This window comes from Corvus brachyrhynchos, unplaced genomic scaffold (assembly GCF_000691975.1).
Source record: "Corvus brachyrhynchos isolate BGI_N302 unplaced genomic scaffold, ASM69197v1 scaffold738, whole genome shotgun sequence".
Classification (NCBI taxonomy): Eukaryota; Metazoa; Chordata; class Aves; order Passeriformes; family Corvidae; genus Corvus; species Corvus brachyrhynchos.
In genome coordinates, this window is record NW_008239339.1 from 36095 (window position 1) to 62135 (window position 26041).

A 26041-nucleotide genomic window follows, 5' to 3' on the forward strand; every position below is an offset into this window, starting at 1 on the left:
TACTGGCTCTCATCCAGGGATTACCTACTGTCTGCTTCACTGACTCTTGGGGAGAACTGCAGCATTGCTCCCTTTCTCTGCAGCAAGCCTTATTGGTGTTGAAGGAGGTAATGCCACCCGTATTGGCAGGTTTGCCAACTACCTGAGGAACCTCTTGCCATCCAATGACCCCGTTGTAATGGAGATGGCTTCCAAGGCTATCGGGCGGCTTGCAATGGCTGGTGACACCTTCACAGCTGAGTATGTGGAGTTTGAGGTGAAACGAGCTCTGGAATGGCTGGGAGCTGACAGGAATGAAGGTCGTAGACATGCAGCTGTAAGTGATCCCTTTTTTGTTGTCATGGGATAGTTGGGATTAGTGAACAGTGGTAGGAAATATGCACAGAAATCTGCAGAAAAGCTTTTGTCAGGATGGGAATGGCTGCCAATCCATGTCTGAGAATCTTTAATGCTCTCATGGCAGACATAGTGCTGCTTCATTGCTTCTCCATTAGCCCAGTGACTAATGAAGACCAAGACACAGTTACGCTAGGAATTGTCAGAGTGTGGAAATGGAAATAGCTCACAGACATCAACAGTCTAAACAAATGGTACTACACTGTAAAAGTTATGAGGTTTGTCTCTGTGTGCTCATCTTCCAAACTGTTACTGTTTCCCTCCACACCTCCAGGTTCTTGTCTTGCGTGAGCTGGCAATCAGCGTGCCTACCTTCTTCTTCCAACAAGTGCAGCCATTCTTTGACAATATATTTGTGGCTGTGTGGGATCCCAAACAGGCCATCCGAGAGGGAGCTGTTTCTGCCTTAAGAGCCTGCCTTATCCTCACCACACAACGGGAGCCAAAAGAGATGCAGAAGCCCCAGTGGTACAGAGTAAGAAAATAACTTTGTTTTGAAGCAGCCCCTCATAATGCAAGGAAGATGATGAAGTGCCAGTTTTCAGAAAAGCTGGCTAAACTAAGAACCTGTGTCACCTTTGTCAGTACAAACTGCCTCTCCTTCAAAGGGTTGAAAATATAATGGCTTCCAAAGTGAGTAGTTCCTTTAGCCTACTACTGTAAAAGTAAGCAAGACTTAACTCCTTCAAGAATATATTGTTCTGTCTGCACCTCATCTTCAGCTGTTAAACTTGACCGAGTTTTACAGTCATGCAGTTATCTAGTGTCATCTCTTACTAGTAGAGGGTTTTATTAGTGTAGATATAACGTGAGTGAGAAAAGTAAGAATTCTTTTGCCTGAACCTTTGCTTTGCTGCTATTGCCACATGAATTCAAGCTTTGTGATATGAAATAAGTTTTGGACACTGCAGTCAAATGTTGTGAACTTGGATTTCTTGTAATCAAGTAAATGCTGCAGATACTGATGAAGCTGATACCATGCTGTTTGATTAGTGCTGTTGAAAATGCTTTGCAGCAGTGTCCACAACTTCTGGATGAATCAGAATTTTCGTGTGTTATACTTCTGTTATTACTCAGTTGAGGTTTGTGGCTACTCTTGGAAAATTCAGAACATCAGTAACTCTTGACTGGCAGTACTACCTCATTCTCACAGGCTTTGTTTCTGCATTATCACAGAGATTTTTTTCTTTTCCCCCAAGCATACATATGAAGAGGCTGAGAAGGGCTTTGATGAGACTTTGGCCAAAGAGAAAGGAATGAATCGTGATGACCGAATCCATGGTGCCTTACTGATCCTCAATGAGCTAGTGAGAATCAGCAGTATGGAGGGAGAGGTGAGCAGAGGAACAAGGTGGGGATTGATTGAGAGTGTATAGCAACTCTGCAGTCTGTGGAAATATCCCATAGTGTTGCAATGGGGTTGTTGGGTGGAAAACTCATCTGAACATGGAGTTGAGCATTAAAGTGTGTCAGAGGAATAACAGGGACAAGTTTGGGCTGAAGAGGTATTAATCTCCAATAGAAAGGCTATTAACTTGATTAAATACAAGGAAAAAGATTTTTCTATGGAATGAGGACTCTGTTGCATGTTGGATACCCAAATATTTTTGCTGGATTTTACTCAGTTGATCTTTTACAGCCATTTGGATATTGATTATACAGGATGCTATTCAGGAGATTTGGGTAGCACTGTACTGGGAGTGTCTTATTCAGTTACTTTTTATTTTTTTAATGGTTCTCTACTTTGTCCAGCGCCTTAGAGAGGAGATGGAAGAGATCACTCAGCAGCAGCTTGTGCATGACAAGTACTGCAAAGACCTGATGGGCTTCAGTACCAAGCCTCGCCACATTACTCCCTTCACGAGCTTTCAGTCTCTTCAGCCATCTCAGTCAAATGCTTTGGCTGGTCTTCTGGGGTACAGTGCTCACCAAGGAATTATGGGTTTTGCAACCTCACCTGTCCCAGCAAAGTCTACTTTGGTAGAAAGTCGATGCTGCAGGGATCTAATGGAAGAGAAATTTGATCAAGTAAGTGTTTGTTCTTCAGCTTGTCTACCAACATTCTCAACATCTGTTCTTGCAGAGGAATTGTCCTCTGTGTGCTTACTTAGCAGGCAATACTGCCTAGTATTGAACTGAGCCTTCAAAATTCAAGAATTATATATATCATGACTTTGTCATTGTCTTTCTTGGGGCAAGTGATTTACTTCCTTTGGAAGCAGTCTTAATTATCCATTTCTTTGATGGACTCTGAAGCCAAATGTCAGTAGAATGCCTAAAAGCACAAAGGTAATAAACGTTTGTGCATTACTGCCAATGGCCATCCTTCAAAGCCTAATCTATTTCCTTCCAGGTCTGCCAGTGGGTTCTCAAGTGCAGAACCAGCAAAAATTCTTTGATCCAGATGACGGTTCTCAATCTGCTACCGCGGTTGGCAGCTTTCCGTCCTTCAGCATTCACAGGTGACAAGACAGATGGTTGGATGTTAGAAATGTTGCTGAATTTGGGCTGGAAGTTATCCAGCTCTCTTTGGTCCAGATGAACTTGTGCAAGCAGTGCAGCACACCAAATGTGGTTCTTGTCAGATGAGCACATTCCTCTGTAGGAGGACAGTCTTTTTTTCTCAATAAGTGTGACTTGATAGCTGATGCCAAATTGTTGCTCTGATGAAGAAAATGGATTGAAACCTATTGTCAGAATTTGGTGATCAATACCATAAGATATAAAGACCTTCTTTTTTTGTTTTCTCCTCAGTATGTCAGACTTAGAGGAGAATTCTCTCTTGCTCTCACTCAGTATATCCCAAGTATCAGTAGAGTTCTCTTCCTTTTTCCCTGTTGCATATGCTAGGAAATACCTGCCAGCTTTAAAACAATTGATTTATCAAGCAATTTTAGGAGAGTATTAGAGTTGGAGACAAGTCACCAAGATGCTCTTAGTGGGTTGAAACAATCTTTGTGCTAATTACTCCAAATTTCCAGTCAATCGCTATGAAACCAAGATGCTTGGCTCTTACATGTATATAAAACCTGTTGCACTGGGGGTGTTTTATAGCTCTTTTATTCTGGTCATTTTTCTTTTTAAAAACAAAGCCTTCTGTAGTTTGAAATTTTTATTATATGGTGACATATTTGCCACTGATCATGTCATCAAATTTAATATGACTATGTCTGTTTTCTAGTTTTAAACTTGTAAAAGTTTAGTTGCAAATGTGATGCAACTGTATAAACCTAAATGAATTCTCATGTCTGTATTGTTTTCTATTGTGGGCAGCTGATCAGTATCTTCCAGACACCATGAATCATGTTCTCAGTTGTGTGAAGAAGGAGAAGGAGCGAACAGCAGCCTTCCAGGCCTTGGGTTTGCTTTCTGTGGCCGTGAGGTCTGAGTTTCAAGCTTACCTGCCAAAAGTCCTGGAAATCATAAAAGCAGCTCTTCCCCCAAAGGACTTTGCCCACAAGTAAGTATGTGAAAGTTAGAGGAAGAAATGGAAACACTTGCTCTTTATATAATTTTTGTAATGTGGGATCAAATTTTATATTAAAATCAGAAGTATTTCTGTAAGACTAATAACACAGAAGTAGGATGAGGAAAGATGTCTGAAAAATAGCAGCTCCTTGTAATTATGTGGTCCCTTTCCAGGAGGCAGAAGTCTGTGCAGGTTGATGCCACAGTCTTCACCTGCATTAGTATGCTGGCACGAGCCATGGGACCCAGTATCCAGCAGGACATCAAAGAGCTTTTGGAACCTATGCTGGCTGTGGGCCTGAGGTAAGCATAAATACATTTTCCTGTTAGCCACAGGATGGCATTGTTGAACATACAGAGTGAGATCTTCAAAGCTTCAGATTGAGAAGGAAGATTATTGCTTTTAAGTGATCTTTCAGAAGCAGTATAGCTGTTTCAGAAGAAGGGTATGTTTTAAATGTTAATGTGTCTGTTGAATTATTTAAGAGAATTCATATCTCAGTAAAGAAATCTTTTTGTGGAAAAACTAGTTCAAAAGAAATCTCCTTTATTTTCTATTATTCAAACACATTTGGCAGCAACCTGCAAAATTTTTGAAAGCATCTGACAGCCAGCAGATTTGTGCCATATCAAACTGGCAGGGAAGGAGAGCTGAAGTGCTGAATATTTGCTCCCGGCTTCTTTCACATTTGGAGCTGACAGTTCTTATTGGAGGAATTAATGAAGTTGTTAGTATGGAAAGGTGTGGAAAAAATTTTCAGGCAGCACAAGGCTGTTTAAATTACATTAATATTGTCACCTGCAAGTGAATTATTTGCTTTTATGTTTAAAAAGCGTAAGTGTAAGAAGTAATTTGAATTTGTAACAGTATTATAGCAACACTGGCTAATGTAGTGATGTGTGCAGCAGTCCTCGGACTTCGCTCACCAAGTTTATACAAGAAGGTCATCTCTTGCCTCAGTTCACACAAGGACCCTATGCTCTGCTGGCAGGTGTTGCTGTCACATGCGAATGCCCACAATTATATTCCAATTGGCAAAGGCATAAATAAACAAAAAGGTGAAATATGCACATCATTGTTTCTTTTCTAATGACTTTTGCTTGCTTCTCGCTCTCAGCCCTGCTCTAACAGCTGTGCTGTACGACTTGAGCCGTCAGATCCCGCAGCTGAAGAAGGATATCCAGGATGGGCTGCTGAAAATGCTCTCTCTTGTTCTGATGCACAAGCCTCTGCGACATCCAGGCATGCCAAAGGGCCTTGCCCACCAGCTGGCCTCCCCCAGCCTCACCAACATCCCAGAGGCCAGTGATGTGGGGAGCATCACCCTTGCCCTTCGTACACTTGGTAGCTTTGAGTTTGAAGGTAAAATGAAATAAGGAAGCAGGGGGCAAGGGCATATGGGATATAAACACTGGTGCTTTGGAGTAGAGTACAAGTAGCAGGAAAATTCTGGGAGCACGTTCTTTAAACTCCTGGTAAAACTGGTAATTGAGGTGTAAACCTGTGTTTAATGCCCCATCATCATCTTCTTTTCAGGCCACTCCCTGACTCAGTTTGTTCGGCATTGCGCAGATCACTTCCTGAACAGCGAACACAAGGAGATCCGGATGGAAGCGGCCCGCACTTGCTCTCGCTTGCTCACACCCTCCATCCACTTGATCAGTGGCCATGCCCATGTGGTCAGTCAGACAGCAGTGCAGGTCGTGGCTGATGTCCTCAGCAAACTGCTTGTAGTTGGAATAACTGACCCAGGTTAGTGTGGGATTCAGAGAAAAGGGTTCTCCTACCACGTTAATTCTATCGTGTGAGCAGGTGATGATATTAAGAATAGAATTTGTAATAGAATTGGAACGTATTTGCCACTAAACTAAGCTGTCACTCTCGGTAAATTAGAAAAAAAAAAAGTCTCCCAATTTCTTTTTCCACATCTTGATTTTCGAGATATTAGTACAATGCTAGTGAAAAATGCTCCAGCTGTGCCCTTGGTAATCCTTTGAACTAAGTAGAACCCTGAGACCCCTTTTGCTGCTGTTCTGAGTCATGGCCTTCAATTTTAGGAAGGAATAGGTCCTTCTTGTTGAATCTTGGTACTTGATTTTTTTTATTCTTTTAGTTGAACTCATCTCAGGTTGCCGCATAGCATCCAAAAGTGACACTTGCAGGTGCAGGATGTTGGCACTGTAGTGATTTGGTTATTGGGGCATGTTGAGCAGCACAGAGATTTCTGGGCTGACCCGTCCTGTTTTTTCTGTGTGAAACACTGATAGAGTGTCTTGCTCTGGGGAAGCTCATGTGAAGAATTTTTGAGGCTGTTTTGTGAACAAAGGCAAAAAGAGGAACAGATGTTTAAAGAGAAATAAATGTGTTCTTGCAGACCCTGATATACGTTTCTGCGTGTTGGCTTCTCTGGATGAGCGGTTTGATGCTCACCTTGCCCAGGCTGAAAACTTGCAAGCTCTTTTTGTGGCCCTAAATGATCAAGTGTTTGAAATCCGAGAACTGGCCATCTGCACTGTGGGGCGCCTGAGCAGCATGAACCCTGCCTTTGTCATGCCTTTCCTTCGAAAGATGTTAATCCAGGTAAGGAGGAGGGATGCCTGCAGGGAAAACAGAGTAGTTGATACTGAGACTAAGGCGATGTTAAAGAACTGTGCTATCTAGCTGTAAGTGCATGGAGAGTGGGGGAATCAATCTCTTTTGGAAAATAGTTACTGCCCAGGATAGTGGGTTTCAGCAAATCTTTCACATGATAGATGTTTGAACTGAAGCTCTATGGTTGTTTTGGAAGGGAAAAGAAGGATAGTAGTTGTTATTTCACCCCTAGTCATTGCGGCAGAGTGCTTTCCATCTCTGTTGAGGAAGAATGTTCTGCAGTGCTTTTAGGTGAATGCATGGTACCTCTTTTGGAGCCATCCCTTTTCTGCTAATAATTTTAGCTTAATTTAGAATAAATGATAACAGAGTGAAATGTAAAACAGCCTTTACAAGTGCTAGGTTGTGACAGAAGGAAAAGCAAAGAATTTTTACCTGCCTTTATTTTCCCAGTTTGCTTGCTTCCATTGTCTCCTATGCAGATTCTAACAGAGCTGGAACACAGCGGTGTTGGCAGGATTAAAGAGCAAAGTGCCAGGATGTTGGGTCACCTGGTTTCTAATGCTCCACGCCTCATCCGTCCATATATGGAACCTATCCTTAAGGTAGGATCTCTACATTTCCTGGTGACTTTGGAATGAGATGACACAGCAAGTGGTTACATGACCCTCAGGAGCTGCAGTTCTTTTGCTTCATCATAGCAGGAAAAAAAACAAATCGGTGTAGATGTTACTGCACTAATGCGTGTAGGTGACAGTTTAGCCCAATTTAATTCCAGATTTGCATAAAGTTTGTGACACCAAGTTTCTTTTACTGTTGAAATTCTCACTAGGTGCATTGTGGGGTCAATTTCAGGTGTAAACAAAAGGTAATTTTGAGTACTCTTTAAACACATTCTAATTTGTCCCACTGTCACCCACCAGGCACTGATTGTGAAACTGAAAGATCCTGATCCAGATCCCAATCCAGGCGTGATTAACAATGTCCTGGCTACCATAGGGGAGCTTGCACAGGTAGGGATATACCACAGGTACGTCTTCACCGTGCTTGTTAAGGTTTTGGCAATGCCAGATGAAGGATGAATTTTTGTCTTTCAATAGGTCAGTGGGCTGGAAATGAGGAAGTGGGTGGATGAGCTCTTCATTATAATTATGGACATGCTACAGGACTCCTCCCTGCTGGCTAAAAGACAAGTAGGTGTTTACAACTGTACTAAACTTGACAGCTGCTGTGACCAGAGCTGTAACAAAATATCCACACATCCCATCATAGCTGCTAAAATGAGCCTTTAAATCACTCAAGTCTCTCCTGCAGAGTTACACTTAGGGCACACAGGTGAGGGATTGCAGTGCCTGTTGTGACATAATACAGAGCTGTTAAGAGGAAGAACAAGAAGGAGGAAAAAGCTGTTTTTATTGGAAGGCTTGGGCCTACTGAATTGAATGCTTATTTGAATTGTACCCCTGAGTGAGAGCAATTGTGACAGCCTAAGATATTGTTGATTATTACTTTCTTTACTATTGCTTATTGAAAAATGTTCTTTTAAGGGCTTTCCAAACATGGAAACACATTGCAGTGTGACCTTAAAATGCTCAAAGAAACGTTACGGAAGTTGAATGACTGATGTACCAGAAGGCATAATAAATTCCCTGGTCAAAACTAATCTTCTCTGGGCTTTATCTTTGTAGGTGGCTCTTTGGACACTGGGGCAGCTTGTGGCTAGCACCGGTTATGTGGTAGAACCATATAGGAAGTACCCAACTTTGCTGGAGGTGCTTCTGAACTTCCTGAAGACTGAGCAAAACCAGGGCACCCGCAGAGAGGTATGAACATGAAACTATAATACAGCCACTTAGAAAACCTTTTTGGGAAGAGAGAGCTGCCGAATAAACGTGCCTGCATAGATTTGAGGCAGGGAGGGAGAGATCATTGTTGTGGCTGAGCAAAATACAATAAGCAGAATTAAGAGAGTGCATGTGCAAGCCAGTGAAACGGCCTCCAGCAGCTGGATGGAAAGCACTGTTATTTCCAGGCAGTCACTTTAGTTCCAGATTTTCCCTCTTAAATCATCAGGGTCTTTTCAAATATGGGGATTTGAGTGTTGTCTTTGGCCCTAGTGATGAAGTTCTGGTGAATGTTCTTTATGTCTTTTCAGGCTATTCGTGTGTTAGGGCTGCTGGGTGCTTTGGACCCTTATAAACACAAAGTGAACATTGGCATGATTGATCAATCTCGAGATGCTTCAGCCGTCAGCCTCTCAGAGTCCAAATCCAGCCAGGATTCTTGTAAGCATCTCAATTTCTGTCAGATTGATAGCTTTATGATCTACAAAGAGATCTTGACTGTTTTGTTACCAGTTTGTCTCCCCTTCTTAAAAACTCATTAGTGTATATGTTTTCAACTTAAACTCAGATGTTCCTGAACCCATATTCAAGACAATTTAATACCTAGCTTATGACACTGCCTTCTTTCTCCTAGCGGACTACAGCACCAGTGAGATGTTGGTGAACATGGGGAACCTCCCTCTGGATGAGTTCTATCCAGCAGTCTCTATGGTGGCACTGATGAGAATTTTCCGAGACCAATCCTTGTCGCAACACCACACTATGGTAGTTCAGGCCATCACCTTTATTTTCAAATCCCTTGGACTGAAGTGTGTGCAGTTCCTGCCCCAGGTCATGCCAACGTTCCTTAATGTAATACGGGTTTGTGATGGTGCCATCCGAGAGGTGAGTGTGCTAGGGACCACTCCTTCTTCCTATTCCACTGTCTGAAATTAAGAATCCATTTCCTTGAAGAGACTTGTGACTGGCTTTGGGCATTGCTGTGCTATGTGGTGATGCCAAGCATGCTGCAGAAGTGAGGTTCAGCTTTGCTTTTTCCCTCCTGTGAGCATTTACTGGAATGTCCAATGCAAACAATTTTTCTGCTTTTTATTGAAACAGCTGCTTTGAGCATAATCCTTGGAAGGCCAGTATTTCTTGATGATGTTTCTTGTTCTTGTTCTTGATGATGTTTCTTGTTCAGGAAAACACCTGTGCAGCTTCCAGAGCTTTCAGTGATCTCTGTGTTACTACTGTGTGGCAAACAGTATTATTAAATAATAAGGGTAGATTCTTCACATTTCTGGTGCAACCGTGTACTTTGGCTCATCTCTGAGAAGGAAAGCTCAATTTGATACAGTCTGCTAACATTTAGAGCAGCGTGGGTGCTGATTCCAAAGCAGTGCTTTCTCTTCCTTCCCACTTAAGTTACAGTTATAGAAGGAAATGAGAATTGCGTGAAGATGATGATGGGCTTAAGGTTCACCGAACCAGAGATGCCTGCTGTTTGCCAAGGCTTTTCTTCAGGCAGCCGAACGCTCTGAGTTGTGAAGGGCAGTTTGTACTCGTTACTGCTGCTGTGTTTTATAGGTGGGATGGGTGCTCCCTTAGCAGAATCCCAACTCTGCTGTAGAACTGCTGTTTTCTCCCAGCCTGAACTACTACTCAGATTGGAAGGAAAACATCTCACGTCTGGGTTGGCTGAGGTTCTAGATCTGTCTGATCTAAGTTGCTTGAAAGCTATGCAGTTGTGCACACTCTGTTTAAAAATTTTCAGGTAAAAGAAGATGGTGAAAGTGTACTGGGGAGAAGAGCTGAGGTGGGTATGCATGATATAAAGCCTAAAAGAGGAAGGTCCTTGTCCTGTATGTAAGCATCCTCTCGCTACACCAAAAAATAGGCACAGTATGGGAGCTCAGAGTTCATAATTGGTAAATGTATGTGTACAGCTCTAACTAAAGAAGCTGAGATTATTTCTTATTTAGTTCTCATGAAAGTGTTATCTCTTTTTATGAGCTCCATGTTGTATTTTGTGACTGTAGTCTTCAAAAACTGCATGAAGAAATGAAATTTAATGGATGATAACTTATATTTTCCTATTTTTCTAGAGAAGATAGACTATCTACATCAAAGTGATTTAGCCCATGTGATTTCATACTAATTTAAAGAGTAAACATTGTCACAACTGAATGTTTAAGATTGTATTGTGATAAAAGGAATTGCAAAACTGTCATAATGTATCCAAATAAAATTGTCTAAGTCAAAATTCTTGGTGGTGAACAATGGATGGTGCAATCAACCATCATTTTAAAAAAATGTGGTGTTTCTGGCAAGGACCTAACTGCATTCCCCAGTAACTTTTCACCAATAGGTGGGGATGGTAAAGAGTACAGAAAGAGTATCTTAAACTGTGTGTCAGTTTGGTTTTTAGGCAGGGGGAAAAGACTAGGGGCTAAACTTTTGGAAGCATCCTTCAAATCTAAATTACAATGCTCTGTAATTGCGGTGTCTGTGCTTGCAAGTCTGTTCTGACACTATAGATTTGCTGGCACTTCATAAACCCCTCTTTGTGTGCTTGACTGACTGAGGCTTTGAGCTCACAAATTTTTTGATGCAAGCTGGGGGGAATAATATAATAATAAACCCAAAATCACTTTTCTTCCCCACTCCCCTCTTAAAAAACAGCAACAAAAATTAACCAAAACCCATAAAAACCCACAAAACCCCACCAACCCAAACTCCTGAGATGAAGCTGCCAAAAATTTAGCCCCAGATTTTAAGTACATAGGAGCTATGCATGCTATTGTTTGGTAAATGAACTTGCAAATGCTGTGAAACTCTTTACCCAGTGGCTTTGGTATTTGGATAAGCTACACTGATTATTACACATTTTTTCCTTCCAGTTCCTGTTCCAGCAGCTAGGAATGTTGGTGTCCTTTGTCAGAAGTCATATTCGGCCCTATATGGATGAAATTGTCACCCTAATGAGAGTGAGTACTATCTTTAAGCCAGTACTTTACTGCCACAGAAAGGTGGACAATGTTTATCAAATACATTATCAAAAGTAACAGTTACTTCATAAGTTCATATGAAGTACAGAATTGCATATATTTGAAGTAATAACTGTATTTTGAAATACCATTTATTTTGAAGTCACAATATACATTATTGGTAGTAAGTGAAGTAAGTGTAGTTTCAGGTTCTGGTAGTGACTGAGTTCTTTTCAGCACTTGGATTTTGTGCACTTACGACTTTCAGAAACATAGTTTTAGCAAGAGATGTCTGGAGTTCATAAGTAGGTGTAATTTCACATAATTTTTACTAAATGTTTGCAAACTCGTAGAAGGATTAGTAAAAATAAGTTGTCCAGAGGTTGTTTTCAACAACTATAAATATACATGGAAGTGCAGAGTGTTTTACAAACAGAAAGTATAGTCCTTCCCTGCAATCTTGAATTTATCTACAGACTGTCTCCTACAGCTTTTTTCTTGTAATTGGTACAGCTCAGCTGAAGAACTGAGCTGGATTTTTTTTTCCCCTTTTTTTTCTTTCTTCTGTAGGACTTCTGGGTTATGAACAACTCCATACAGAGCACAATTATCCTACTTATTGAGCAGATTGTGGTAGCTCTAGGCGGCGAATTCAAACTTTACTTGCCTCAGCTCATTCCTCACATGTTACGAGTCTTCATGCATGACAACAGTCAGGGTCGCATTGTTTCTGTGAAGGTGAGTGGGGCTGCAGCAACTGCCTTGCTTTGGGCACTGCCCAGGCAGGTGTGTTCCCAGCGTGCCATGCTCAGCAGGGCTCCTTGCTTGTGTGTTGCACAATCAAATGGGACGGGTGCAGTTCAGCAGTGGCTTGGTGTGAAATGATGCAGACAGTTGTTTAAAGTGCAGGGTTGAAGCAACTTTTCACTGAATATTGACTTGTTTAAAATGGATCTCATCCATGACTTTGAGTCACACTGGGTCATTTTGGTTGAAGAATGTGATTCTCCCCTTTCTACTCTGCTCTTGTGAGACCCCACCTGGAGCACTATGTACAGTTCTAGTGACCTCAATGTAAGAAGGACATGAAACTGTTGGAGCAGAGGTGGCCACAAAGTTGATAAGAGGACTGGAGCACCTCCCCCATGAAGACAGGCTGAGAAAGTTGGGGCTCTTCAGCATGGAGAAGAAAAGGTTGTGTGGAGACCCAGTATATGAAAGGAGCTGCAGGGCAGCCAGAGAGATACTCTTTGTCAGGACCTGTAGTGACAGGAAAAGGAGTAACAGGTACAAATTTAAAGAGGAGAAATTTAGGTTAGCTATTAGGAAGAAATTCTTTACTGTGAGGATGGTGAGACACTGAAACAGGTTGCGTGTGGAAGTTGTGGATGCCCCAACCTTGGCAGTGTTCAGAGTCAGGCTGGTAATGGCCTTGAGCAACCTGGTCTAGTGACTAGGTGCCCCTGCCCATGGCAGGGGAGGTTGTGACTAGATGATCTTTAAGATCCATTCAAACCCCTTGACATTTTCCTCTTCTATGATTTTTCTCTCCAGCTACTTAATGCAATCCAGCTCTTCGGAGCTAATCTGGATGACTACCTTCATTTGTTACTACCTCCCATTGTAAAGCTGTTTGATGCCCCAGATGTCCCTGTGGTGGCTCGCAAGTAAGTGCTGGTGGCTTTGCAGTCTCTCTCTTTGCAGTTTTACCTGTGATATCCAACTTCTGCAGTGGATGAATGTTTACAATGAAATACCACTTAGCCCCTTCCTCAGCTTTTCTGTGTTAAATCATTGTGGAAGGTTATTTTTGTTTGGACATCACAGCACTGTTACTAGCTTTTTGGGAGTTTTTTTGTTTGTTTCTTTCTTTGAGGTTTTAAAAATTTTTTTAAATTTTCTGATTCTCACCTGCCAGTATTTTAGTCACTTGCAAACTGTCCTGCAAGTACTGGCTGCATTAACAGAGTTCTGGTGGCTTGTTTTTCTTATTAATCTTAGAAGGACTGAGCACTCAAGTATTTTTCAGTCTTATTTCTTCTTTCTTAACACTCTGAGAGATAAGTTCTTCCCTCTTTTTTCTCTGACTTTAGAGCTGCTCTAGAAACAGTGGACCGCTTGACAGAATCCCTGGATTTCACGGATTATGCATCACGGATTATTCATCCCATCGTACGAACACTAGATCAGAGCCCTGAGCTACGAACAACTGCAATGGACACCCTCTCCTCTCTGGTGTTTCAGCTGGGAAAGAAGGTAATATTGCTCTTTGGCTTGAAAACTCACAGAATGCGTGACTGTCCCAAAGATCAAGGCTTTAAAGTTGAAGTTTTGTAATGTACTGGATTTTCAAGAGAGCTGGTTTTTCTTCTCTTCATTGTTTCTGGAATTGGGAGTTACTGAAATCAAACTGTCAGAATTGGTTTCTTATTAATGAAACAATGTGATGGAATTTTACTGCTCTTGGTGCTGCTGAGTAACAAGTTTATGATGCATTCCCTTATACAGTACCAAATTTTTATCCCAATGGTGAACAAAGTCCTGGTGCGACACAGAATTAACCATCAACGCTATGATGTTCTCATCTGCAGAATTGTAAAGGTAAGTTGACAAGTATAAGTTGCTTGCACTTTTGGGATGTTGTCATGTTGAAACATGTAGCTAGAACCTTCACTTGGAGTTACTCATAAAATGAGGAATGGTTGTTGCTCTATTTCTGTTTGAAGTGCAGCTTTTTAAGGAGACTTTGAGATTGCGTTGGGAAAATTTTTGTCTACTGGTATTAAATATTTCCTATAGAAAAATAGTGGCAAGTTCTAGGGAAGAACTTAGACTCGTAGCCAGTGTCATTACTATTCTTCTTCTTGGTAGTTCTTAAATGTGGATTTATCCTATTTTTTCCATGGTTTCAGGACTTGAGGAGACCTTGTTATCTCAGTATTTTCTGTAGAATGTCTTACATTTTAAAAATTTAGTAACTGGTTTACAATTTGTGTGGAACAAGCAACCAGCAAGTCAAATAGGCAGGAGTGCTTGTTTTAATGTACATTATTTTGGCTTTTTATACTAGCAGCTAAGAGTTCTTAACAGTTACCTTGAGTAGCAAAGGGATATTGTTTTAGAGTTCTCTGGCTTATAAGGTGTAATCATTATAATGAAACACAGTTATTTGCTTCACAGATTTTGCTGTAAGATATTGCTGCAAGTGCTCTGACTTTATCATCTGTTTGGCTTGTAGAGAATTGCTTCTGTATGTGCAGGTGTGATCTTCACTGTAAATCAATTATTGTAGGGTTACACTCTTGCTGATGAAGAGGAGGATCCCCTGATTTATCAGCATCGAATGTTGAGAAGCAGCCAGGGAGAAACTTTGGCCAGTGGTCCTGTGGAAACAGGTCCCATGAAGAAATTACACGTGAGCACCATCAACCTGCAGAAGGTAAGACTGGAGCCTTCACAGCATGAATTTTCTACTGAAGGGAGGAGCTAATGTGTCACACTGAAGGAGTTTGCCTGGTGCAATGTGAACTGCATTTATTTATATTGCTTTTATGTTGCTTTTCTATTCTGTACAAAACTGAGGTCAAAGTAGTGAGGTCAAAGACTTTAAAATTAAAAGGTGCTGAGCAATTTTAAAGATAGGAGACTTTGAACTATTAGACTGTTAATAGCTTTGTAGTAATCTTTACACTTGTTAAGTATGAACAAGACTTTCTAGATCACAGTGAATAATCTCTCCCTATTAGAGACATCTATTTCAGAGCCTCTGCCTTTTTTCGTATTTTTGCTTTTGCTCCTCTTCTGTCTTAGTTTTATATTTTCTTGAAGGCAGAACTTAATAGCTGAGCACTGGCTAGGTTTGAACAGTACGTGCATGCAGCACTCAGTAATGGGATGGATTGGTTTGAAAATGCTGGACTTAAAAGTGTAATTCTAAATGCATTAAGTATTTTTAAGCTGATGTTTCACTGTGGCTTCAGCTCTACATGTATTTTTGTAGAGAAAGGATTGTTCATGTTAAATACTTCCCATGTCATGACAGGAGTACATTTAGGGAAGATTTCTTAGACATGAGACTTAAGTACTGCAGATTATCTGGTAAAGGTGATGGATTTCAGAAAATTGAAAATGGATTCTCAGCATGTGGTTTAGAGCTGTAAAGAAGTAATGCTGCCTGCTGATGGATTTCTTCTGCTCTTGGATAGTGCTTTGTTTGGTAGGTGAATTGTCTTCCTTTGTACTGCAGGCCTGGGGAGCAGCAAGAAGAGTTTCCAAAGATGACTGGTTGGAATGGTTAAGAAGACTGAGTTTGGAGCTGCTGAAAGATTCTTCCTCACCATCGCTGCGCTCATGTTGGGCCCTGGCTCAGGCCTATAATCCCATGGCTCGGTACAGTATTTCTGGATTTTTATCTCACTTGAAATGACAGATGCAAGCCAGATACTATAAGGAAAAAATAAAGTTATTTAGAAGCTCTTAGGTTTCATAAATAGAGATAGTTCCTGCTTTGGGATAAATGAAAGAGCCAACATCTTGATTTCATTTCCACCCTTCCTAGTTGGCTGCTCCATGATGTGCACAAAATCTTTCATTTGAATTCTGCATATTAGTCTAGAAATAAGATAAGGCAAATAAGTGAAGCTGGAAAAACAGCAGAGTATGAAATAGTTTTGAGTATTTACTGTGGGGAATAAAAATGCCTTTGAGTGGAATAAGCTGCAATGCTTTTTTGCAACCAGCATGTTTGGAGAAACTTTGATAGCATGTGATAGTACAATATTTCTATTATTGTAGTATACCAGCCTATTCTTTATTTTTTAAATGAAGGTTTCAGCTTTATAAGAACTAATCACTATTTATTGCAGGTAGGCACGTAGGTGTATTTTGTAGCTCTCGTTCTCTGAATAAGAAGGTGAGCCCATTGTCAGACTTTTTCCTCATGAGTCCCCACCTCTCACTGTCTTTTGTGTTCCTCCCCAGAGACCTCTTCAATGCTGCTTTTGTTTCATGCTGGTCTGAACTGAACGAAGACCAGCAGGATGAGCTGATCCGAAGCATTGAGTTGGCCCTGACTTCTCAGGATATTGCAGAAGTCACTCAGACTCTACTGAACTTGGCGGAATTCATGGAGCACAGTGACAAGGTAGAGATGCTGTTAGGCAGCTCCTCCTAGTGCTGGCTTGGTGGCTACTCTGTGGAAGGGGTGTGACAAGTTCATGACTAGTTTGTAATACTTATCCTGCTTTTGATGTGTGTGCTTCTTCCCAGGGCCCACTGCCTTTGAGAGATGACAATGGCATTGTCCTTCTGGGGGAAAGAGCTGCCAAATGTCGAGCATATGCCAAGGCTCTTCACTACAAAGAGCTGGAATTTCAAAAAGGTCCCACCCCAGCTATTCTAGAGTCTCTCATCAGGTAGGACCACAACTGGTGAGATTTCTGCTCTTGCAGTAGCTACAATTTAAGATACCACTAGGATTAATCCAGGCAATTCTTAGGATTTTAGTCTCTGTCACAAGATGTAGTTAAACTACCTGCAAATGTGCACTTTTAACTGCTGAGTTCTGTCCTTCTACTGTGTGGTTAGAACTATGATAGAAGCCCAGGGAAGTTTTGCAGGAAGAAGTGCAGGAAAAAGTTCTGATTTCCCCTTCTCACCCGTCAAGTTCACTATGGAATTTCATGAAATGGCTGCAGGTTAAATGAGACAGATTTCTACACCTGCATTATAAATAAGTCAGAAAAGTTGAAGTTCTTAATTAAAATTTCTCATCACATTCTGCTGATTTAGCTTAGATAGGTCTCATTGCTTATATGTGAAATAGAAGATATGATAAAGTATGTGTTGTTTCTGAGCTTTGTCAGCAACACAGATGTTAGCCTGAAATACCTGAACAGGATTTGGTGCTTAACTACATATTTTAAAATGTGGATCTCTGTTCCATATCACAGAAATGTTAGCTTAGCTATTGAAGATGAAGAAATTGATCTTGGTTGAGCAAAAACTTAACTTTGTCTTTATGCAGTGAATCTTGCAACCCTCCTACTCCCTTGGAATTGTGTTTTCCAATTTTTTTTCTCCTCTTTTATTTTTTCACCCTTTGTTCTGCCTCATGTCATTGAGGAAAATACAGAATTCAGTGTATTTTTTTTCTTGGTCTCAGTTGCTCATGCAGTTGTTTCTTTGTGTATCAAAAAGCAAGGAGCAAAAAATTGACATAAAGCACACTTAAAAATGAAACAATTTATTAGAAATGAAAAAGTTTTAGAAACCTTTAAAAATCTATTTTATAGACCATAGTTAAAATAGTTCCAATCATAGGTCCACACAGTTGAAATTTGCAGTATGAATAGTTGAACACACGTAAATTCCCAAGACACCTTTATCTTCCATTTCACACAAGACTGAACAATGTAATCTAGGTTCAAACTCTCTTCAAGGTGAATAAAAATAGATATATTAATGATAACGATCTCTTCCAACATATTCAAACAATGGTAGGGCTATAGGAGGAGTCTCATTTTTTTTTTAACTGTTATCTTTAACATTGTGTTATGCAAGGGAGAAGTGTACTATTTTTGACAGCCCATCTCTAAGTAACTTCCTACTGGGGTAGCTTTCAAAACAGATTTTGATACTTTTCAGTCTGCTGTGCTAGTGAACATCCCCTTACATTGAAATAACTGTTGGTGCTTAGGGATTCTCTGGTGTGTACTAGTGTTCTGCTCATGAATACAGTCATTTTAAGTGTTGGAGTTGGGTCCTTTGGCTGGGTCTGGACTTTTTTGGCTAACCTGCTGTTCACTCTCAGCCTTACTGACATATAGCATGTTTGTGTTCTAACCTGAACATAATTTGGGGACAGCCCAGAAAGTTGCTTTTCTCGTTTATCAGCATTTAGGTGATTTGTGTGAATAGAAATAAACATCAGAGGGCACATGGGACAAATCCTCCTCCAGTGTTACTATCTGTTAGGGCAGCCTTCAGTGGGGATTATTTGAGGCAGCAGCAGGAGGTGGCAGTAAACCTTCAGGGGAGAATCTGGACAATGCTAATTAATGCAACACTTTTGAGCTTTGTTCCTTTCATCTGTGGGAAAGTAAGCCACTTACTATACACTAAAGAAAGGTGCATCAGGGACACTTCTGACTGATTCCTCTGGCTTGAAATGAGTCTATAACTTTTGTGGTTTGAGTACTTTCTGAAAGGAGTTGCTCAGCACTGCTTGCTCCAGACACTGAAGGAAAGGCAGCCAAGAGGCTTTTGCTTTTCAGTCCCTGCCTATCTGGTTAATAATACTAAGGCAACCCAGTAGTCACACTGTTAGTGAAAACACACCCATAGGTTTTCTGAAGGTGCTATAAGTGCGTTCAGTTCTAACCTATTCTAACACAATATTTTTTCCTTTGGAAAGAGCCCGAAGAGGAGGAAATAAGCCTGAGCCCTGATAATACTGGGGGCTGTGCCTGGTGTCGCAGCATTTGTGTACATCCCCAGTACATAGCTGTTGCACGTATTGGATGAAATGAAAAACTATTTGGCTGTTCATTGCCCACCTTTTGCACGATGACATCATGTAGCTGTACAATCAAAGGGTAATTCCTTCTATGGTTTGAAATCCTCTGGCCGGATCTTCATCTCCACTCTCTTGAGTGAATAGGTTGATCCGTGCCATCCATACCAGGTGATGCCATCCATGTTCTTGGTGTGTTCTCCTTTGCGGTAGTAAACCCCGTTGAGATTGGAATCTGTGCAGCAGTTGTACCAATATCCACCTTGTCGGGAAACAAATTAATAGATTCCTGGTGAGTCATTTGTATTAATGATTACTACTTTTTCTGGCAGACAGTGAGCAGAATGCAGCATTTAATCCCTGGAGTTTAGGACTCTAATAGTTGGGATTGCAGGTAAATTCAAAACTTAACATAGATATTTAGGAACTTAAAGGCGTTACAGTTCTATAGTCAAATTAGTCCAATAGCTTTTCATTTAGTTGCTCATTCCTCTGAGAATATTTCCTTGACATGTTTCTGACTCTGATTCAGTGAATTAGCATAGGAAATGAATCTGGGTAATTCACTAGAGCATCTTAAGGTGTTTAAAAAGTTCCTGAACTCAAATAAAAATACTAAATTAAATGACGAGAGTAACCTCATTAGAGTCTTGTAATAAGGTAGGAATAAAGATCACAAATCAAGCTGAATGTGGAGGTGAGTATAGGAGAAGAATTACAGGTGCCTAATATTACAACTTGAAAACGTACGAAAAAATAAGAACCTGATAGATATTAAGGAATAACTTCCTGTATCACTGTATTGCATCAGCATGTGAGATAGTCTGGCAGATACTATTACGGGCTGGGTAACTGTGTGTAGGTGAGAGCACACAAAGTTATTTAAGAGTACCGATGTCTGTAATACACAGTCTGGCTCTTTGTAAATGAGCTTTAACTGCCAGATTTCCACATAAGTGTATTTTCCAGAATTGGTCACCTCTCCCTTGATTTACCATTCAGATGTTACTAATTGCACAGAAGGAGGGAGTGTTGGGTTCTCTAAAACTGACCCAAGCAGCTCTCTTGGGACAGGAAGGGGTTTGTGTGTTTTACCTTTACGGAACTGGGCACAGTCATCCACACACTTGTCATTGTCCTTGTCCTTCGTGCTGAAGGCTGTGTTGTTGTGGTACCGCAGGGAATCCCGCCCTGTGTTCCCGGTGTAATTCCCCACAAACAGCCGGTAGCTATTTATTTCATTGCTAAGGGTGAATTGCCGGTATTGGGCATAGCGTGTGTTACCTTCCCAGTCCTGCACAGAACAGGGGAGAAGAAATCAGTCCGATTAGAATGGTTATGAAAAGACTCCAACATCCATGGTTATATATATATATTTTTACTATCTTGGACTGCAGAAACTGCTCTTCTAAGGCAAAGGAACTTTCCTTTGCAAAGCATGAAACTTCAAGTCTTACCTGCACTGGTATTGTACAATATGTCAGAAACCTGATGTGCAGCTCTTGCATTCAAAATCCTTGTGTCAGCATGCTGCCTCAAGTAATGTTTTTTCCTCTCTGAAACAGTGACTTTTAGATATAAAGCCTTTCAGTTTATACATATCCCATCCCTCAAAGCTATTGTGCCAGCTATAAACTAGTCTAAGTCAAACCCAAGCCTTTAGCAGACTGAAGAAACTGAGGGTAAAGCAATGCAAATTCTTGTACCCAGGCTGGAAGGAAGTGCTGCACAATGAAAATACTCAGAGGCTTGAAAACTTTATGGGACATCTCTTTTTGAATTTTTAAATCTGAGATGGTCAGCAGTTTGATCTCCGTTTGCAGTGGCTTTTGCAGGATTTCCTAGAACCACACGCGTTCTGAAGACACAGTCTATGTGCAGACAGAAAGTTGTGCCGCTGCACAGGAGAGAACATACTTCTGTCTTGTGTTTGAATGTATCCCTAGATTGCTCCTACTTCCTCCTCCTGTAATTAAAGCCTGCAAATCCTTTGGGCCTCCTACAGAAATAGGAGATGGTATCTGGTACTGGGGAATCACTTTGTACAAAAAGCCTTTTGCTGCTGAAATTAAGAGCTTATTAATTACCTCCAACTCTACTCTTAGAACAGTGGGGCGTCTTGAAAGTCTGTAGATATTTTCATTTCCCAGCCAAAAATCTCCCCTAATATTGCCAAATCCTTCCCTGTATTGTTTCCAGTCCCTATTGAACGATGTCAAACCAACTTTACGTCTTTGGATGATAGTCCAGCCACCTCCATCTGTCTCCATGTCACAGAACACCTTGAATAGAAAAACAAGGCAGTGGTTACTTGTCAGTAGACTTAGAAAGGTTCAGTTCCCTTAACACAAGACATTGTTCCAGATTTCACAACCTGAAGAAATTTCTATTTTGTTTAAAATCCATGGCAAAAAATTATTAGATAAACCCTTTTTCTATTTTCCCTCTTAAGTGTACACTTTCTCCTTCCTTGAAGTTTGCTTACATAAAGATGCTGATGGCAAGTGCAAGGTAGCAAAACTTAGTGTGTGCTCTTTTCATCTCTGTAGAGAAGTATTTCTTGATTCTATTTTTAAAAACATATACATTGTGTACTAAACATCCTTACCTCCAGCTCTGGAATTCCCAAAAATTCATCAGGAGGTAGCTTGTAAACACCAGAAATTCTGTAGTTCCTCTGGTAAAGTGATGAGCAGTCATAAACAGCATCTACTTGAATCAGAACCAGAAAGTGAGAATCTGAGCAGAAAGAACTCCTCTTCTGTGAAGGTGGTTTCTGCAAAGTTTAGTTTGTAATACAAGGAGTAATGAAGAAGGCTTTCCACAAGTCAAATGTTTTCCTGAAATGGCTTCGTTTTGAGTATGCATTGGCAAAAGGTGTTGTAACACTGGGATTTTGTGATTTTTATTAATTTATTTATTTTAATTTTTTTTTTTTTAACCTCTGCTATGCAAAAAGACATCTCTGCTTTCTCTTCACATTGCCACTGTGTGTCTGTGCTGGAAGGTATATTTGCTGACCCTTTCTCTCAGTAATAAAGACTTATCTAATGGGATGGCCAGGCCTGCTGCCAGGTGTCTGTTTTGAGTGTGTGAACATGTTGGCCAAGTTTGTGGATGAGGGATATTTGTTCAGCTCTTTCTGCACTGGTGTCTGTGACAGAGAAGGTGCCTTTTAGCTGCAGTCAGTCTGTGAAAGCCTCTTTTCCTCCTGGTGCAGGAACTGACTTGAAGATGGTAAAATGCACAGCTATTCTGAGGAGGATAAATGAGCTGAAGCAAGGCTTTATCCTGTCTGACAGTTTTCAAAAATGTCTCTTACCAGATGAGGTGAGACACATCTGTCTTAAATACCTTCTGGGCCAGTTTCTGCTGTGTGTTACTGTTTTTTCTACAGCTTCAAAGAGACTTGTTAATGGCGAGACTTTTTTTTTTTAAGGCCTACTGTAAATAAGGATGTGTCAAAACTAACCAGGTGGAACTATTTTAGAGGAAGAATTAAGTATATAGATTTAGAAGTTTTTCCTTAATGGTAAAAAAAAATCCAAATGAAGTTTTTTGGCAAACCCAATTGAGACTGAGATTTAAGCTCTTTTCAGTGAATTTCATTTGAAGAGAAAAGTCAACAAAGAGGATGCTTTCTTGTAGAAGTGCCTTTCCAGGTAGTTGATCTGAAAATGCACCTGCATTCCACATTTAGTACAGGCCTGTGCAATCACTATGTGCAGTGAAATTTTCCCTCAGGGAAGAGAATTTTGAAGAATTTAACTGGTCTGGCTAGGTTTATACTACAGTTTGTATCTTGCATCATATATAGCCTTGAATTTTTAAGAATTATCATTCAAAAATAATGGATCACTCTTTTTTACTCTGGTTCAGAGACAGTTGTAAAGATACAATTACAAATCTTTAGTAATTCCTGGAGAGCATTTCTAATTGTTTTAACAATTTCTAGTCTTCTGTCAGCACTGTGAACTCAGAGGTTATTACTGCCAGAGCCATTCCCTTGCAAAGACAGCTCTCATTCTTTTAGGATTGGTACTGTGTAGTGCTCAGAAAATGAAATGCTGGACTGAATATGAAATGTAGAAATGCAGTACCTGTTCAGTTTCTGCACTCCCTGAGAACAGACATAGATATAAAAATACAGATGAACGAATTCAAACTAGTTTTCTCAGGATCACTGCTTAAGCAGCAGTGTTCAGTATGCATACTTGTTAACCACATTAGCGGAACATGCTAGCACTAGGAACTAGTCATTAGTTGTGCATTGAGAGGTGTATCTGGGAGCTTGGTGACTCCCTCCTTACCAACTGATGTTTGTGTGACCGTCTGAGCTGCCTGGAGTTGCATGATGTCTATCTGGTTGTTCATTTCGGAGTATTTGCTCTCAGCGTCGATGAGGCGGGACTCCATCTGCTTGGTGCTCCCTTCCAGCTCCATCACCTGCATCACCACATTCGCCCAGTCCCCTTCCTGCTTCTTGCTCAGCTCCTGCAGCATTCTGCTGAGGTTGGCTACCTGCAGCTTGAGCTCCTTGATCTCCTCACAGCAGCCTGGCATCTTCAACTGTGCATTCCCATTGATCATTCTCCTCTTGGGAGGCTTCTGCAGCAGTGCTGGGTAGATTGCCACAGACACGGTGACAATGCAGAGCCATGCCAGCTGAACTGTGGGTCTTGCTGGCATTTTTGCTTACAGCAACAGAAACCTTCCGGCTGACTGCAGTAGTCTGAATGCAGCTGGGGTAGGTATGAAATTTCCTGCAGCAGCCTTGTACCTTCCTTGCTTCCAATGAAGTGAGTCTCTGAAGGTGGAGCCTGAAGAAGTGGCTTTTTTTCAGACCCCTCCTGTCAGAGTCTATGCACTTTAGAAGTCTGTCTCAAAGCATCTTATATACTATTTTTCTGTTTACTTCCACCCCCCTGAAACTATGAAGAGCTTGCTGGCCCCTCCCAGTTCATCTGTTCATATCAGGTGTTTACAGGGTGATATTGGAACAGGTTTCAGCCAGGAAATGTTGAGCAGAAGAGACTTCCCTCAGTTCTGTCTTGAAGGGGTGTAGGAGAAGGCTAGGAAATGAGGAGAATTTCCAGCAATTATTGCCTATTGGATTGGAGCCCTCTTGGTGACTAGTTCTGGCAGTTAATAACATGAGAGCATTAGAGATGCAGAATGTGAAAAGGCTGCTCAAAATGGGTGAGTTTATAGAAGTTCAAGGACGGTAACTCCCTAGAAGGTAGCCCTGGCTGCTACAAGTCGTACTAATATATTCCCCAGAAGTTGTAGGGGGTAACTCTATGCTTGCAGTATTTCTTAATTTAGACAATACTTTAGCAAATTAGTCAGTTAAGCATCTAATCCTTTTCTCTCTGGACACTGGGGTCTCACACTATTAGTGTTGTAAAATCCAGTGCTGTTCTTTTAGAGGTGGGATATCTGAGGGTGGGATGGAATGAAATCTGCAGAATATGTAAGTAAAAACCCACTCCTCTGTTTATTCATAGTGGGCAAGTGAAAGGATATTAAGTAATGGTGAGAGTCTATCTAAAATTGACACAAGATGGTTGTTTTTACAGGCAATGTGATCTAACTCCAGTGTTATGGAGGCCAGTTTATTAATAGGATTTTGAGAGGAAAATCTATGGGTAATCAAAACATTCACAGTTACGTAAAGAGTAGATTTTAGAGTAAATCTTAAAACTTTTATAGACATTCAGAGTGTTGGTCCAGTCTCAGCTGGCTGAAATGGCAACTTCCTCTCCTCTTTTATATCTTTTTACCAGTTCAGAATTTTATTATAGCAGTTTGATCCCCAACTAAAACCATTTCAGCAAAGGTGCAGACTTCTGCAAAGGGTCTGCAGGCTTAGTTCTAGATCCTTCAGGATAAGTTGTTTCTCCCCAGACCAGCTGCTCTGTGATTGCCTAACATGTGGGTTCTTGCATCTTCCTGCAAAATTTCTGATTATGATAATGGGCAGAAATAAGATGAAATAAAGGATTAAATGCCTCATATATCTGCTCCTTGCATAAAAGCTGTGAAAGCTTCTTGATGTCCAAGCAAACAAGAAAGCTAATCTTGCACCTCTTACAAAGGACATTAGGGCAAACCCAACTGACACTCACTATCCCATCTTGGCTTCTTTTGCTGATCCAAAGTGGCTGCAGGATTTCTGCTTGATTAGGAACCATTAGAAAAGCCTTGCGGACATTTGCTTTTAAATAGAAAGCCCAATTGCTTGTTGATGCAGTTTCTCTCCCTCCTCAGCTCTGCTACACTTGTTGCTTGACGCTTTGTTATTGGCTATGATTTGCACTGGGGCTGGCTAATAGTTTTTCTCCAAAAAAGACCCACAAGAGTGCAAAGATTTTGGGAGATGAAGGCATCAAAGCACTGCAGGAGTGGACTATGAATACAGGTGTCTCATAAACCTGAATATTCATAGAGAAGGAAGAGGGGATCTTTAGGAGGAGGTCAGAATTAGAGCTCTCCAAACAAGCAGTTGTCTTGTGGGTGACTGACTGCCTGTGTGCTGTGCTCCAGAGAAAACCAGTGGGTCTGTTGTGTCAGCTGGCAAGGACACTGTGTGGGATTGGTGAGCTGAGATATTGCTAGAGATACGCAAGTACAATTTGATTAAAGCACTGAGGGTACCTCCACAGCAGACCATAGGCTTCAGCCAATTTTTGTCATGGACATTCCAGAAACCTTCCATAGCAAAACTGCTTTTTATACTTCAGACCAGAAAGTGCCACTGCACACAGATGAAAGCCTGACCTTTTTGTTCTGCCTCTAATCCTGTCTGAGCCCTCTTCCAGCTGGATCTTCTGTCATTCCCAGGGGCAAATTCTTCTCTGGCTTCCTGTGATGAGAAACGTGTTTTTGTCAAAGTTGGAACAGAGAATAGGACAGGCCAGGAGGCTCTGCTTCTCTGCCCCAAAAAGCCACCCTGCTAACACCTCCATTGTGTTACACAGGACTTCAGTCCATTCTGCTCTTGCTCCCACTTACCATAACTCTCCTGTCTTAGGCAGATGTGGAAGAGGGGAGCCACTTGTAGATTCATGCATTCCCTCTTTATACAAATTTTGGAAGGATCCAAGATTCAGTTGAAATACATGTTACAAAACACTGCAAAAAGACCTCCAAATCCCTTCTCTAAACTGAAGTATTTAATTGGAAATGAGACAGGGTTTTATTTTGGATTCAGCTTCTAATTTGTATATCTGAATGCAAGCCATCTTTCTTCTGGGTG

At 41.0% G+C, this 26041-nt stretch overlaps 2 protein-coding genes across 5 annotated transcripts in view; one reads left to right on the forward strand and one right to left on the reverse strand.

The window, feature by feature from the left end:
- MTOR (mechanistic target of rapamycin) overlaps positions 1 to 26041 on the forward strand; it is a 64604-nt gene that overhangs the window by 3050 nt on the left and 35513 nt on the right. Inside the window, exons 4-29 of one of the 2 annotated variants that reach the window (XM_017741168.1) lie at positions 84 to 316; positions 671 to 871; positions 1596 to 1730; positions 2149 to 2424; positions 2750 to 2858; positions 3670 to 3856; positions 4039 to 4167; positions 4983 to 5227; positions 5402 to 5617; positions 6240 to 6445; positions 6940 to 7062; positions 7381 to 7470; positions 7558 to 7650; positions 8146 to 8280; positions 8613 to 8742; positions 8936 to 9186; positions 10058 to 10099; positions 11184 to 11270; positions 11841 to 12008; positions 12825 to 12937; positions 13364 to 13526; positions 13779 to 13871; positions 14563 to 14709; positions 15517 to 15659; positions 16251 to 16413; positions 16539 to 16684. In XM_017741168.1, coding sequence (XP_017596657.1) covers positions 84 to 316; positions 671 to 871; positions 1596 to 1730; positions 2149 to 2424; positions 2750 to 2858; positions 3670 to 3856; positions 4039 to 4167; positions 4983 to 5227; positions 5402 to 5617; positions 6240 to 6445; positions 6940 to 7062; positions 7381 to 7470; positions 7558 to 7650; positions 8146 to 8280; positions 8613 to 8742; positions 8936 to 9186; positions 10058 to 10099; positions 11184 to 11270; positions 11841 to 12008; positions 12825 to 12937; positions 13364 to 13526; positions 13779 to 13871; positions 14563 to 14709; positions 15517 to 15659; positions 16251 to 16413; positions 16539 to 16684 — 4024 coding nt within the window. The remainder of the gene's footprint in view (positions 1 to 83; positions 317 to 670; positions 872 to 1595; positions 1731 to 2148; positions 2425 to 2749; positions 2859 to 3669; positions 3857 to 4038; positions 4168 to 4982; positions 5228 to 5401; positions 5618 to 6239; positions 6446 to 6939; positions 7063 to 7380; positions 7471 to 7557; positions 7651 to 8145; positions 8281 to 8612; positions 8743 to 8935; positions 9187 to 10057; positions 10100 to 11183; positions 11271 to 11840; positions 12009 to 12824; positions 12938 to 13363; positions 13527 to 13778; positions 13872 to 14562; positions 14710 to 15516; positions 15660 to 16250; positions 16414 to 16538; positions 16685 to 26041) is intronic. The other variant, XM_008639003.2, reaches the window with a different exon arrangement.
- ANGPTL7 (angiopoietin like 7) lies at positions 15628 to 24080 on the reverse strand. 3 transcript variants are annotated; one of them, XM_017741171.1, is made up of 6 exons: positions 23094 to 24080; positions 21392 to 21495; positions 20871 to 21065; positions 19879 to 20077; positions 18827 to 19045; positions 15628 to 15713 (listed from the first exon to the last, which is right to left on the reverse strand). In XM_017741171.1, the coding sequence occupies exons 1-5, from the start codon at positions 23470 to 23472 to the stop codon at positions 18876 to 18878; spliced, it is 1047 nt and encodes a 348-aa protein (XP_017596660.1). In that variant the 5' UTR covers positions 23473 to 24080; the 3' UTR covers positions 15628 to 15713; positions 18827 to 18875. The 3 variants fall into 3 exon arrangements, with proteins under 3 accessions (XP_017596660.1, XP_017596659.1, XP_008637223.1); XM_017741170.1 differs by lacking the exon at positions 15628 to 15713 and having other exon boundaries at positions 17499 to 19045; positions 23094 to 24079; XM_008639001.2 differs by lacking the exon at positions 15628 to 15713 and having other exon boundaries at positions 17499 to 19045; positions 21392 to 21492; positions 23094 to 24078.

What these genes read in the sequence shown, in the direction of transcription:
- ANGPTL7 (XM_017741171.1), bottom strand. Translation starts at nt 23,472, where the DNA reads ATGCCAGCAAGACCCACAGTTCAGCTGGCATGGCTCTGCATTGTCACC. An exon ending in TTCTAAGAGTAGAGTTGGAG is followed by an intron (nt 20,078 to 20,870) that starts GTAATTAATAAG and finishes TGTTCTGTGCAG; the next exon opens with GACTGGGAAGGTAACACACG. An exon ending in CTGTGCCCAGTTCCGTAAAG is followed by an intron (nt 19,046 to 19,878) that starts GTAAAACACACA and finishes TTTCCCGACAAG; the next exon opens with GTGGATATTGGTACAACTGC.